Raw genomic sequence first — 14,426 nt, 5'->3', positions numbered from 1 at the left:
TGGAGGACTAGCAGCTCATTACCACGGGGAGCAGCACTGCAGTGCTGGCTGCCACCGTTCCTGGAGAGCCCTCTTCCTGCACGGTGAAAATCAACTTTTATCAAATTATTACGCCACCTTTTATTGCCGGGGTGCTACAGCAGGAAAGATGCAGTTATCAGAGGAGGATTCCAGCCATTGCCATTCTTCAGCAGGTATCAGGGGAGGATTCCTGTCCTTACCACTCTTCAGCCTTTGATTAACATGAAATACCTCCACATGCTTCATGCCACATCACAGCTTCCCACACGACACCGCCAGTCTGCTTTAGTGTGACCAGAGAGGTTTGCAAATAGGATTTTTTTAAAGGTATTTTTTAAACAAGCAAGCAGGTAGGTCTACAGGGCTGGATTCTTGCTCAAGTCTCCCCAGACAGAGGCACAAATCACAAACCCGGGTCAGACACCCACCTGATGCACTCCAGATTCTGCACCTTGAGCAACAGGGACCTGCCCAAACAGCCTTGAACTCTTCCGTGGTCAAACATGGTGTGGAGTCTTTTTCCAGCCTGCATTCATGTGCCCATTCACTCTTGATCCTCAGAGCAATCACCAGCAGAAACCCCTCTGAATAAGGCCCTGACACAGCTCTAGGGACAAATGAGCCACCCTTTCCTTACCTTCAGCCACTGATGCTCTTCTGGGCTCTACTGGGGAAAAAAGAATCATCTTTTTTGAAACCTCCAGCAAGTGTCATTCGGAGAGCAAGGAGAGCCCCCAGAAAGCCTGAAGCCAGCCAAAGCCCAAGGCACATCCACACAGCCCCACCATGAGGGCTGCTACCAAGGAAAGCACCTCAAAAGCTCCTTGAAGAGAGAGAAGTCTCAGTGGTGAAGCTGGGCTTCATGTTTCCACACTGGAATAACCTGGTGGGGTCTGGGATGCAAACACTGGTTCGGGTGGACACCAGGGACACTTGGATATCGGCTTCAAAGTCCCTCTGAGGATTTTGTGAGGTTGTGTTTTGTCTCTCACCATCTCCCTGCAAGGGGAGACCAAGCCCAGGGCTGGAAGCTCCATGTCCATACAGAGCTTTGTTTGGAGCACTTGCATTTTTACTGCTCCCTCTGTGCTGAGGTAGAGAAGTCCTGGAGGGAATTGCTGTTTTGGAGGGAGATCTCTATCTCTGTGGTGAAGTGCACAAGCCATGAGATGGAGCTGCTGCTCTGGTAAAGGTTCCTCGGGAAGCTCCAAGAGTTAGGAGATTTTTTTTTTCCCATCTTTTCTGAAGTCAAGGAGGTAGGGAGTCACTCACATGAGTTGTGTCCACCCTCACCAGTGCTCCCACAGCCTGGCACAGCCCTGAGAGCCACCTCCTTGGGCCAAGCCCACCCTCTCTTCCCACGCCAGCCTGAGTGTCCTGCCCTCCGAGACAGGACAAACACACATTTCCCTTTGTTTCCAGCCCCACACCTAGGTTTGATTTTTTTTGATTTCTTTTTTCTTTGCATCACGAAGGGCTGGCTACACATCCGTAATTCAAAAGAAAGCAATGACTCACTAGACTCCATCGCTTTCCAAGGCAAAGCATTTCATGCATTTCGCAGGCACGCTAGCCCGGCTTGGTTGTGAAATCACCTCTGCTGGTGGCACACATTTCTCCCCGTCACCGTGTCCTGGGCACAACCGGAGGGCTCAGCCTTCCACCCTGCACAGGCACAGAGTGCAGGACGGGGATTTGTGCTTAAATCACCAATTCGCATCGTTTAAGGAGCACTAAGTGCCATCCCCCGCTTCAAAACCTGGCTGGCCTTAACCCAGCCTAATTAAAAGGTAACAAATCCCTCCCCAAAGTTTCTCTTTTGCCAATAAGCTTCCAAGCACCAGGTGAGGGGTCTCAAAGGCAAGTGGAGCCTTGGCTGCCAGCCCCTCGCATCCCAGGGAACACCGTGCTGGTTTTCCCAGGACCAGCAGGGGCAGGGCGCGTGTGAAGGGGCTTAAAACCAGATGAGAAATGCCTTTCCTTGAATGATAAGCCAGCCTTCACCGTTTTGGAGCTACATCCTTCATTCCCAAGCCAAAGTGGGGCAGGGAATTGTCTCTTCTCCCTGGGTTGGGGTGGTGTTTTGTGTTTCCATCCCCCAGTGCCTCTCCCTTGCAGCCTGCCTGATCCTTTCCTGCCTGTCTTTCCCCCCACAGGAGCCTGGAGACAGCGGGTCTCTCCAAATTGTGCACTTTGGGCTGGTGTGACTGAGCTGCCAGAGCAGAGAAGAGGAAACCTCACCGAGGGGGTGAATTTCAGGAGAAGTCCTTCAGCGAAATTCCAGCCAGCCCTGGATCTGGCAGATGACAAAACAAACACCAGGCTTAGAAAATACCCTGTTCTTAGACCTCCAAATTATTCCTGAGTTCACACTCATAGGTCCATGCACAAAGTGTCCTGTGTTTGCTTGTGGAGGGAAACTTGGGGGCATTTTCATCAAAGATGTCAAAAAAGAGAGTAATTGCTGTTCCCTGTTTACTGTACAAACTCAATGGTGAAAAATTTGGTGGGCTTTCTTGGATGGATTTATAAGCTTTTCAGGAGAAAGTCTGTAATTCTCCATGCATTATATGTTTTTACAATCTTCACTTGGAAGCAGATTTGAATTTCCACTTAAGGCTCTGAAAACCCTCCTATTGAGATACCAGCGGATAAGATCTTCACTCAGGATACCTCTGTGAAAGAGCAGCCTTTCACAGTCAGCAGCGTTTTTCAAAGAATGCTCTCAATTTTCATATCTAGATATATCATCTTAGTCGAATAACCATTATTTTGCCTTGGAAAAAAAAAAAAAAAAAAAAAAAAGGATGTGGAGCCTCTTAAGCATCATTCCATTGGAGTCCAGATTTTAATCTGCCTCCTCTAACCACAAAGGGAAAATGCACTGAGAAGGGAACCTGTGCCAGCCCTCTCGATTTTGTTCTGGCAGTGAAGAGGGGAGAGCATCATCGTGGGTCTTTCCTCCCACCACCTGATGGAGCACAAAGTGCGCAGACACGGATAGTTTGTGCTCTGTCATAGGCACATGTGTGGGTTAATCTTGAGTTTTGGCTGGTTGAAACCCAAAGCCAACGAGTTTCTTGAAGTTGGTTTTATGCTGTGAACAAATCCGTACCACGGACTGAAAATGAAAGCACAGTGTAAAAACAAAACAAAACTCACAAGACGTTAGAATTATTTCATTAACAAAAATTCTGCTTTTTACCCAAATAAAATATTTACAGTCCGTTTCCCCCTATGAGTCAAAATCCTGCTGCCTGATGGGTGATTTTGGTTGCATTGTTTCGGCACTCCATCCCAATCCACACATTTCCACGCGTGTATTCCAAAGAGAGACTTTGGTTTGGGGTTTGAAGGGAGCCAAGGGGTCGCAGCCTGTCAGGTTTTGGCCACCCAACAGGGAAAAACAAATAAAGAGAGCTTTGAAACAGAGCAGCTGCTGCCTCACCTCCCCACACTGAGCTGGTAGAGGAGCGTGCCTTTAACGTCTCCGGGATTGAAAATGAATTTCTGGGAAACACAGGGCAGGGTGCTGGACTTCAGTGACGGGGGCTTGTTCTGCCTAAGAGGCTGCCACACATCACCGTGCCACGCAGCTATTCTGCTGAATTGCAGCCATATTTCTGTCAGTACAAGTGATGGTCTATATGAGGGATTAATCTGACACCAGACAGTGATTCTTAATCCTTCAGTATATCATAATCTATTTACTTTGCATGCTAAGAGGATTTCAGCTTAAAAATATACAGGAAGTGATACTAGAAATGTACATAAGGTCCAGAGTGGTGTTTCCTAAAATTGTAGTTTTTCATAGAAAAAAAAAATCTTCACGTGGTTTTCTTGGAAAAGTCCTGTCAGTCCAGAGAAAAAAAAATAAGAGAAGAAATTGTTGAATAGGGATTTAACTGGAAACAGGCAGATATTTCCCTTTAGCCTTCAGCCCTGTGACCATTTCCACCCTCCTCCTTCTCCACAGCATTTTGTATTTGGCAGTGAGACATGAAAGGAGAGCTCTCCAGTACAGCAGCTTCCTCAGCTGGGAGGTTCACCTGCAGACTTTTCACTGACAAAAAATCAAAACAGGTTTGGAACCAACACGGGATTTTATGTGCATTAATTGCTGCTCAAAGTGCACGAATTAGCAGCGACTGGCTAACACAGAGGTCAGCACAGGGAAAACCACAAACCAGTGGTTCCTTATTCAGCTGTAATCACCTGTTTTCTCTGCTCCCTGCCAGGGAGGCTGCCTGCAAAAGAACTGTAATAAGCCATGTTAGTGGGCACAGCTTCTGAAACTTACAACAGAACTTTTAGTTATGATTCTTTCATCATTTAAGTCATGCTCGGATGTAATGATTTGAGTTCCCAAAGCACCCAAAGGAGGAGTTGGTCACCCCAGCCAGCAGCAACCCTGTCCAGCCTCTGCCCACCTCTGCACGGCCCACTAAGGGTGTTCCCATCACCACCCGGCCCAGCTGCCTGCCACACACGGGGGGTCAACAGCAAAGGAGGGACACAGAGCAAAAGCTCCAGTAACAGCAAACGGGTCATGGATTATTCCAGGTCCGTGAAGCAGCAGCGTTAAAAAGCTCAGGGCAGCCCAAGCTGGGGAATGTTCTCCCCTGTGTCCCTCCAAATCCTGGCCTTTCTGTTCCCAGCAGGAAAGCCCCGGGTGCCTTTGGAGCAGGAACTCCTGTGCAGAGGCAGCTGCAGCGCCCAGGCAGGAGCAGGGCCCCAGCAGCTTCGTGCTCCAGCTGCAAGTGCCATTTTAATAAAAATAAAATAACTAACATTTAGACGTGCACCCAGCAGCCTTCTTGCTGGAGAGGTGAGGCACGAGCCAAGCTCTCTCAGAACCGGGTTGCCCTAAAAAGCTTGGCAATCCTGCTGGTGCCTGCCCCTGGAGCCGGGCACCGTGCCACCTTACCTGCCCTGACTCATGCTCAGGGTGGCAGCGCCTGTGCCAGCCCTGAGGAAGCCCACAGTGGGAGAAGTTTGCAAAACAGGGAGCGTGCTGAGCCCCCCAAAACCCAGCCATGGCCCTTCCCAGGAAGTCAAGTTTTGCCCACTCTGCTGGCACTGAGTGGAAAAAAAAATTGAAGGAAATGGAGCCGAGCATTGAGGGCACAGCCGTGATTTGGTGTGATCTGGACCAAGTCTCCTCTGTGCCTCCAAAGCCACCCACAGCCACCTTCAGCACCGTGCTCCAGGTCTGTGTGAGTGGGACAGGAAAATGCCCAAAGTGCAGTGTGGGAGTGGCTGGATAAACCACTGATCAGTGTTTCACCTGCTGTCTCTGGTGCCTAAATCAGGAGGGGAAAAAAGGGGGAACACAAACAGCCCTTGGGGTCCAACACTCCAAAGTAGAGCCCTGGCACAGCCAGCCCCACTGTGGGGCACTGGATGAAGAGGTTTAGGAGCACATCACCAAAACCAAAATTCAGGCTCCCCTCTTGGCTGTGTCTCTCAGCATCACTGATTTACTGAGTTATAATGGAGTTACAGTGAATTATATACTGAGTTATAGTGGAACAGAATTTATAAGGATGATGAAGTGTGCATCATTTTTGTTCAAAGACAAAAGGTGTGTGTCTGGAGGATTGTGAGCTATACACCTGCTGGATCATATCTCTCTTGTGCTCACTAAAGCTGGGAGGGCAACTCCGGTTCTTTTTGTGCCCAGCACAGATTTTTATTTTTTTCCCAGCCCCAGGAGAGCTGTGATAACTTTTTCCCCTTTAAAGGAAGGGCTTGGGGACGCACAGACTGATGCACCTGGAGCCAGCACACGTGGCCTTCACTCCAACTGCCTGTACAGCCACACTTCGGTGATAGCAGAAGAGAACAATTATTTTATAGTACAGCTATAGATAAATTTTTGAAAAAATACTTACATATCTTTTCTCTCTACATATGCACAGAAGGAGACAACAAGGAAAAGAACCATTTAAAGGAAAGTCCCCTAACACTGACTCAGTCTCTCGTCCCCTCCCACAGCTCCATGTTGCACCCAAGGGTGCGGGGGCCACCCCCGCCTCTGGGCTCTGCCGTGGCCACGACCCTGCGAGGCTGCACGGGTGGTTCCCGGGGCTGATCCCGCTCTTTTCCCACCGCAGCATCGCCGTGCCAGCCCCGTTCTGTGCCCGCCGGGATGCTGGAGAGGGAAAGAGAGATCAGGCGGTGCGGGAACGGGGATGTGAAACCTTCCCCAAAGCAGCCCCGGAGAGCATCGGAACCTCTCACCCCACCGCGGTCCCGCCACTGCCCGAGGCCGCCTGGGGACACCCGGGCTGGGGACACAGCCCCGGAGCTCCCAGACGCAGCGGGCACTGCTGCAGGGCCGCAGGGAGGAGGACGGGAATTTGGGGATGCTCCCGAGCAGCTCATCCATGGCCCAAGCAGGGGAGCCGCGGGTCCGCCCATCCCCGGTGCTGTGCAAGCAGGAACAGCCCCAGCACCAAGGGGCAGCTCCCAAAAACTGAAGGGAAGGTCCGGAGCGGGGGAAAAAAAGAGGGGGAGATTGTCACGAGGAAAAAAATTCATCTCCTTGTCTTCCTTGGCAGCGGCTGAGGAGGGCACGGGCGGGAGCCGGGGCTGGAAGCGCAGGGGCTGAACCCGCACAGAGGGACAGAAGGACAGAGGGACAGACGGACAGAGGTCCTCCTGCATGTCCGAACGACCCTCGCTCCCCGCCACCGGCACCCAAACCCGCCCGTGGGTCCCGAATTTGGGGAGCTGCGCCACCGATCCTGGGGGGAAAATCGCATTTTCGGGCAATTCCGTGAGCCCCATCGGCACCGCGGGGCACCAATCAATCCGTAACCAATTAAGCGCCAATTAACGCAAGAGCGGGTCCCCAGCCCGCAGCTGCAGAAGTGGCGGTGGGTGCTCCTCCAGAGCACTCGCAAACTTATCATACACATCCCCATCCTCGTGGGACCCTCCCCCCAAAAAGGAAATATTTCCCTGCTCCTCACTCCCCCCAGGGAAGTTTGATGAGGAAGAGCAGGCGGGAGGGAGGAAGGAGGACACGACACCACTACATTTATTAGTTTAGATTTTATTGGGGCGGGCGGGAAGAAAGGAGGGGGAAGGGGGGGTTGCCTTACAGTCGAAGGGGTTTTACGGCGTCAAAAGTCACACGTACAAGTGTCCCTGTCCCCGCTGCGGGGCGAAGGCGCCGGGGAGCGCCAGCCCCGGGCGGGGGAAGCAGGAACGCGGGGCTGCAGCCCCGACCCCGCCACAACGCACCCACCGACACAACGGGCTCCAAACAACCAAAACGAAAACCGAACCGAAAAAACACACTCCGGAAAGCCGTGCGCTCCCCCCTCCCCAGCCCCAAACCAGAGCTGCTTATCTCTGCAACGCTCCCCCCAAAAAATTAACCAAAACTTTTTTTTTTTCTGAAGCTTTTTTTGTTTTTCTTTCCTCTTATTTTTTTTTTTTCCCGAAAGTTTTGGGTTTTTTGGGTCTGCAGATTGCGGATCAGCTGGGCAGCCTTTCCCTCCCCCTTTTGCCTCCTTTCTGGGCACCTCCCACGGCTGCTGCCTCCCCCCTCACCCTCAGCCCCAGGACAGAGCCCTCGAGGATGGACGGAGGACGAGACCAGGAAAATATCATTTTGGCAGGGTTCAAGAAAATGGAAATTAAAAGGAAAAAAAAAAAAAAAAGAAGAAGATTTTGTTTGTTTGTTTGTTTTCTTGGTTTTTTTTTTTTTAACGTTCTGTTCCATGTTAGACTCTAAGATAAATGCCAACCCAACAGCATCAACTAAAAATAATCGTGGTCACTGGAACGGACCGAGTATTTACACCATTCCCGCTGCTCCCCGCGGCAAGAGGCTGCACAGAGCCGGGACTTCCACACCCGCAGGGGCTGAGGGTCCCCCACAAAGCCGGGGGGGCACTGGCAGGGCAGGAGCCAGCCTGCACCTCTGCCCAGGCTGGGGGGGCAGCAGGGGACACGCTAGGCTTTTTAATTTTCTTTTTTGTTTGTTTTGTTTTGTTTTTAAACTCCTCTTCTGTCGCGTTTAAAAAAATAATAATTATAATAAACCTGGCGGAGTGGTGCAGGAAGCAAATAAATATCAGTCAGTAGAGACGGGGGGCGGCAGGAGCTCCCCAGGGCATCGCCACTGCTAACCGAGAGGGAGGAGGAGGAGGATGAAGAGCCAGAGTCCTGCCCAGGAGGCGCTGGGGAGTCAGCGGCAGCTCGAGGGGACGGTGACCGGTCTCTCACAAGACCTGGAAGCGCCAGGACGCCTGGTCCTTGTAGTCAAGGCAGTCGGGGGAGTTGAAGTTGAGCTTCCAGGAGGCGGCGGCGGCAGCGGCGGGCTCCTTGTAGTCCAGGCAGTCGGAGGAGTTGAAGGGCAGCCCCGCGCCGCCGTAGCCTTGGTGGTGGTGGTGGTGGTGGTGATGGTGGTGGTGGCCCGAGCTCTGGCTCAGCGGGTGGTGGTGGTGGTGGCCCGGCACCGAGGAGGGCCCCATGGGGCTCAGCTGGTGCGGATGGTGGTGCGAGTGCATGGGCGCCAGGTAGGAGCCGCAATCCACGCCGCCGAAGTAGGACGAGGAGGGCGGCGCGGGGTAGCCCTGGCCGTAGCCGCCGCCCTGGCTGTAGGACACGGGGTAGGAGGCGGAGGCGGCCGAGGCGGCGGGGCCGGCCCGCTGCATGCAGGAGGCGGCGGCGGGCGGCAGCGGCTCGGGCACCGTCACCCCCGCGGGCGCCGCGCCGGGAGAGATGGACGCCGGGCTCCAGATGGACGAGGCCGGGGTGCTGAGAGAGGCCGGGGCGCCCACGGGCGCCGAGGAGGCCGAGCTGGAGGAGGAAGACGAGGCGGAGCTGGAGGCCGCTGCCGGCGGCGTGAACTGCCCGCTGCTCTCCGATCCCGAGCTCTCCCGAGCGGGCGACGATTTCTTCTTGGCCGGGCGGCTCTTGGCCCCGCCGCCGCTCTGCTGCTGCTGCCGGCACTTGGCGCGGCGGTTCTTGAACCAGACCTGGGGGAGAGGACGAGGCGCAGGGGAGCGAGGGGCGTGGGGGGCTCGGACAGCTCCAGAAGGGGCTCCGCACCCTGCGAGCGCCCTCAGCCTGGCGCCAGCTCTCCCACCGACACTGCGCACCCCAATCCCACCCCCGCCTGGAAACCCGGCACCCCAGAGCCTGCCGCCGGCAAGGACGGCCAGGGCCAAGGGCTGGGCTGTCCCAGCTCCTGCATACCCCTGGCACAGTGACAAAACACGGATTTGGGGCACAGATCTGCTGCCTGCATATCCCACCGCCCTGAATATCCACTGACCAAAGAGAATGGCTCTGGGAAGCAGAGCACAGCACCTGCTATGCCCTGGAGCAGGTGGAGGGTGACAGAAAAATATTAATAAAAATAAAATTAGCACAAGAGAATTAAAAGATAAAGATAAGCGCTCCCTCTTTGGCCGCACGTCCCCACAGTGTGACAGACGAGCAGGTGGGAGCCCACACTCATCCCTGTCCCAAGGAAGCAGGGATGAGTGTGGATGGAGCAGCCGGTCTGAGCAGCGCCAGCTGGGCTGGGGTGGTCCTGCCTCCCCCATCCCACAGCCGTGCGGGATTCCCCCGCGCAGATGCGGTACCTGGACTCGGGATTCGGGCAGGTTGATCTTGAGGGCGACCTCCTCCCGCATGAAGATGTCGGGGTAGCGGGTCTTGGCAAAGAGCGCCTCCAGCACGTCCAGCTGCGAGCGGGTGAAGGTGGTGCGCTCCCGCCGCTGCTTCCGCGGGGTGGCTGCGGGATGAGCAGCACCACACGCCGGTCACCATGGTCACCACGGGTCCCCAGCACCTCCCGCACGCCCCGGCACGGGGGGAGCCCCGGTGGCCCCGGGACAGGGCCCTGGGGGGCAGCCCAAAGAGCGGCAGTGTCCCCGCACACCCCCGGCGGCTGGAGCCCGTCCCGCTGCGGGCAGGACGAGGGGAACAGGGCTGGGGAAGGGTCAGGCCTGGCTCCGGCAGGAGCTACGGGGAGATTTCGTTGTATCGAAATTAATTTTTTTTTTTTTTTGGTGGTTGGTTGTTCAATCTGAAAGTTCTTTATCTTTAAAAATCCCAGGGAAAACGAAGACACGCCAGGAACAGGGGGGGAAATTCAGCTAGATCCCGATGTCCTCCCCAGGCAGGGGTGCAGGCAGAGAACCAGCCCACAGCCCACCACAAACCGTACGACCCCACCAGCTCCTCCAAACCCGCAGGGATGGAAGTGTCTCCCCTCTGTCTGCTGGAGCACGGGGGGCTCGGGGGGCCGCGGTGCGGGGCACTCACCCGGGTACCCCACGGAGGGATGCAGCAGGTCCATGGCCGGGCCCGTCAGCCCCAGCCCGTTCATGCCGTAAGGAGGCTGTTTGAGGTAAGACATCATGCTAGAAGCCGGACAGTTTTCTTCCAAAGTCCCGCAGGAAAAAAAAAAATCAAAATCTAATCGAATGTATGGAGCGGGGAAGGGGGAAATGATAAGGAAAAAAAAAAACCTGACAAAAAGAACCCCCGAAAAAATCCCCAAACAAGAGGAAAAAAAAAAATTGAAAGCCAACGACAATTAAAAAACGGAGCACAAAGTCGGCGTGAAAGGAGTTTTTTTCGTTCCGTCCCGCCGTCACCGCCACGAGGTCCTCGAGGGATCGTAGGTAAAGTGAGAGAAAAAACAAAAACGAAGGAATAATAATAAAAATTAAAAAATCAAAATAACAACGAGGATCGAGAAGCAGGCGGATTTCTTTCCCCGCTCGGAGGCGAGGCCGGAGCGCCTGGGGAGAGAGCGGAGAGAAGCGGGTGAGGCTCCGGCCGCCCGAGAGGCTCCCGCGGGGCTGCGCCCACCCGGCGCGGGGGCTCCGCGCCTTCCGACCGCGAATTTTATTATTATTTTATTTTAAACGAAGGCGAGTCGCGCGCGAGTGCCGAGCGGCAACAGTGCCCGGCGATCGGGAGAGATAAAGCAATTATTTAAAAAGATAATTGGATTAGGAATCAAAAGGAGGTATCAGAGGAGGGAAGTATAATTAATTTAAAAGCGAGCAGACGGGGACGTTTTAATTAGAAATGGATAAGAGTTAAAAAGGGGAAAAGGAAAAAAAAAAAAAAAAAAAAGGAAAGAACGCGCCGGCAGCCGACAGCGCGGGGCGGCCGGGCCGGGCCGGCGGCGGGGCCCGGCCGGCGGCGGGGCCCGTCCGGGGGACTCCGACTGCGCCCGCGGGGGGACACGACACCGAGAGACCCGGCGGCGCCCGGGCTCGGGGGCAAACTGCCGCAGATAAAGGCGGAGGGGAGGAAGGAGCCGAGAGACCCCCGGCGGCCCCGTCCAGCCCCGGGGGCAGCCCCCGCTGCCGAGGCTGAGACAAACCCCCCCCCCGGCCGGGGAACGGGGCAGCCGGCCCGCGGGGCGGGGGATGCCGGGCGGGCTCGGCGGTGCCCCCGCAGGCCGGGGCCGGGCGCAGGTCGGGCGGCAGCGCCGGGACCCGGCGTTGCATAACTTTGTCGGGGACGCGGCGGAGCGGGCCCGTCCCGGGAGGAGAGAACGGGGAAGAGAACGGGGAAATAAAAGTGTAAAAGAGAAGAGAGCGAAGAAGAAAATCCTGAAGCAGCCCCGGCCCGGCCGCGCTCACCACCCCTCGCCCGCCGCGCCGCGGGCCCGCTACGCTCCGTCCCGGCGCCCGCCCCGTCGGTGAGCGCGGTGCCCGCCGCCCCCGCCCGCCTCACCTGCGCGGCCACCTGCGGAGCGACTGAGCGCCCGCCCGACGGCGGCGGCGGGGGCTGCGCGGGGCAGCGCGGGGCGGAGCGGGCGGGGGGCGCGGAGGGGGCGCGGCGGGGGGAGGGAGCGAGGGGGGCCGGCAGGTGAGAGGCGGGCTGGGGAGGGGGGCCGGGGGGGCGCCGCCCGGAGCCGAGCCGCGCACCCCCGACTTGTCGGGGCGCCCCGCGTTACCTTGCCGGCGGCCCGCGCTGTCGGGGCGATGGAGCCGCGGCCCTGATGAGGATTGATCACCTACCCCCGGCCCTACCCTTGTATGTGCGCGCAAAGCAACTGCGTAACCAGCCCGGCGCCAATCCCCGGCCGCTCCCCGCCTGACTGACAGCCGCCCGGGCAATGGCAGCGCGGGGCGACGGCTCCTCCGCACCGCCCCGCGCCGCTCCGCGCTCCCCCGCGCACCGAGCCCGGCGCCGCGGAGAGCCGGCCGGCGGAGCCGGGGGTGCGGGGGACGGGCGTGCGGAGCCCCGCGCCACCTCCGCGGAGAGGGCGGGCGCTGGGAGTTGTCGGAGAAGTGCGGAAGGGGGGACGGGGGGGGCCCGCTCCGCGCCCGCGCAGCTCTGCCCCTCCCTCGGGATGCCCCCCGGGCCGCTCCGCGCCGCCCTCCGCGTCCCCGGCGCCCGGGGAGACGGCGGAAAAAGTTTCGGCGGCCGCCTTGGCCGGCACGGAGGGCGCTCCTGGGGAGGGGAGGCGGTGTCGCGGCCCCCCCGTCCCGCCGCCCGCGGGCTCTCCCAAACTTTGTGCTTTAAAATCCCAATTAAACTACAGCGACCGCACCTTTCCCCGCGTGCCCTCAATTTCGGGGCTGCCGGGCGCCGCGGGGGGCGAGCGGGCGGGGCCCGCCCGGGCGCGCCGGGGACAGGGGCGAGGTGACGCCGGGCCCTCCGCGCCGCTCCGCGGGGCTCCGCTGCTCGCTCGGGGCCGCGGGGTCGGGGCGCGGCGGCCGAGCAGGCGGCGGAGCGGCCCCGGACCTCTGAAGAGGCTCCGATGCGCGGCTTTTGTTGGTCTCCCCAAATCAACTCCCTCTAATTGCAGTGGAGCTGAAAGCGAGCTAATGTTCAAAGGCGCTGCCCGCCGGCCCCGATCGCAGCGCGGTCTCCCGGGGGGAGGACTTTCTCCCCGATTTTATTTTGTTGTTGTCGGAGTTTTTTTGGGGTTTTTTTCCCCCCCTTCTTTTCAAATCTTTTCCCTGTGCGAAGAGGGAACCGTCTAAGCCGGGCGGGAGGGAGCCGATGAGTAGTAGAGCGAAGGAGGTTAGCAAGCTCCTCCGCTCTCCCGCAGAAGTCAGCGACACGGGCACTTCTCCCCGTAAGAAAGGCGCCGCGGCCCATTCACAAAAAAAAGCAAAGGCAGGAGGAGGGAGGAGGAAGAGTTTGCGGGGGCAGTTCTCCCCCCTTCCAGCCCCTCTCCACCGTTTTGCCCCGCTCCTGCCGGGGCAGTTCCTGGCTCGGGCTGCGCTTCCCCCGCCCCCGCCGCCTTCTCCCATCACTTCTCCCCGCCGGGGCAGCTCCGGTCCCTGCGGGCTGCAGCCCCCCCGAGGCTTTTCCCCCCGCCCCACACACCCACCGGGGGGTACCCATGCCCCCCCAAGCCTCCCGCGGCTCCCGCGGTTACCCAATCCTCAACTGCGGACGCCTCCCCGCCGGCTCGGCCGGGGGCTGCGGGCAGGGCGGGCGCGGGGCTCGCCACCCCCCCGAGGCGACGGTCCCGGCCACTCGGATCCCCCCGTTCCCTCCGCCGGACGGAGCCGGCGCCCTCCCCGCTGCGCCCAGGTAAGGTCGGCGGCAGGGCGGGAGCTGCGGGCGGGCAGGGGGGGCCGGGCTGCGCGACCCCGGCCCCGCCGAAGGGCAGGGGCAGATCGGCCCGGCGGGGCGGGGGCCTCCCGCGGCCGGTTTGCGGGCCTGGGGGCGAAACACGGGGGACACACACACTTATTTTTCCCTCAGCCCAGCGACTGAGTTACTTTTTTCGCTTTAAAAGCCAGGTAAACGCCGGCTCCCCCAGGAGGAGACGATGCCCGCCCGCGGCCCCCCTCGCCCCAGGGGCAGCCCCTCGCTTCGGGGCTCAGCAGTTCCCGGTGCCCGGCCGGCGCCGCGGGCTTTGCCGCCGCTCCCCTCCCGAGCCTCCGCGGCCGCGGAGCCCCCGGAGCGTGTTCCCTGCCGTCCCCAGCCCCTGCAGTTTTACGGGAGGGCACAAGAGCACGGCGGAGCCCGCTGCCCCGGCACCCCCACCCCCGGCGCCGGAGTGTTCTGCGCATCTTCCCAAACTTCTCGTGGGGCCAAATCCACCTGCGGGCCCCGGGGCAGCTCCCAGTTTCCCCGGCCCCTACATCCCGCGGCGCCGGCGGCCGCTCGCACCAAACCGGGCACTTTCCCTCCTCCACGGGGGACTGTTTTTGGCGCAGCGCGGAGCGGGCCGCAGCCGCACCTGGAGCCGCCGGCGCTGTCGCGGTGCCCGGGCGGAGCGGCAGCCGCGACCCCGCAGCGTTCGGGCTCCTTCGGCCCGCGGGAGCGTTCCGCGCCTTGGGCCGCGCATCCCCCACGCCGCTGGCGGGCGGCATCGGCCCCCGCGGGGAAAAAGTTTTACTACTCCCCTTCCCCGAGTCGCATTTTATTAAAAATCAAACGAAAAACTT

The 14,426-nt window shown here is 58.7% G+C and overlaps 2 protein-coding genes across 2 annotated transcripts in view; one reads left to right on the top strand and one right to left on the bottom strand.

The window, feature by feature from the left end:
- The window catches only part of WDPCP (WD repeat containing planar cell polarity effector), a 103,612-nt gene extending 101,339 nt beyond the window's left edge, over positions 1 to 2,273 (top strand). The window contains exon 16 of the mRNA XM_066316460.1: positions 2,178 to 2,273. Coding sequence (XP_066172557.1) covers positions 2,178 to 2,228 — 51 coding nt within the window. The 3' untranslated portion in view covers positions 2,229 to 2,273. The remainder of the gene's footprint in view (positions 1 to 2,177) is intronic.
- Positions 2,274 to 8,130: 5,857 nt separating this feature from the next.
- On the bottom strand, positions 8,131 to 12,013 carry OTX1 (orthodenticle homeobox 1). The gene is made up of 4 exons (XM_066314388.1): positions 11,969 to 12,013; positions 10,315 to 10,796; positions 9,630 to 9,781; positions 8,131 to 9,017 (listed from the first exon to the last, which is right to left on the bottom strand). Exons 2-4 carry the CDS (start codon positions 10,409 to 10,411, stop codon positions 8,259 to 8,261), a joined length of 1,008 nt encoding a protein of 335 aa, XP_066170485.1. The 5' UTR covers positions 10,412 to 10,796; positions 11,969 to 12,013; the 3' UTR covers positions 8,131 to 8,258.
- Positions 12,014 to 14,426: the final 2,413 nt, after the last annotated feature.

The sequence above is a fragment of the Sylvia atricapilla genome, chromosome 3 (assembly GCF_009819655.1).
Source record: "Sylvia atricapilla isolate bSylAtr1 chromosome 3, bSylAtr1.pri, whole genome shotgun sequence".
Lineage (NCBI taxonomy): Eukaryota > Metazoa > Chordata > Aves > Passeriformes > Sylviidae > Sylvia > Sylvia atricapilla.
This window is presented reverse-complemented; position numbering and strand designations above follow the sequence as displayed.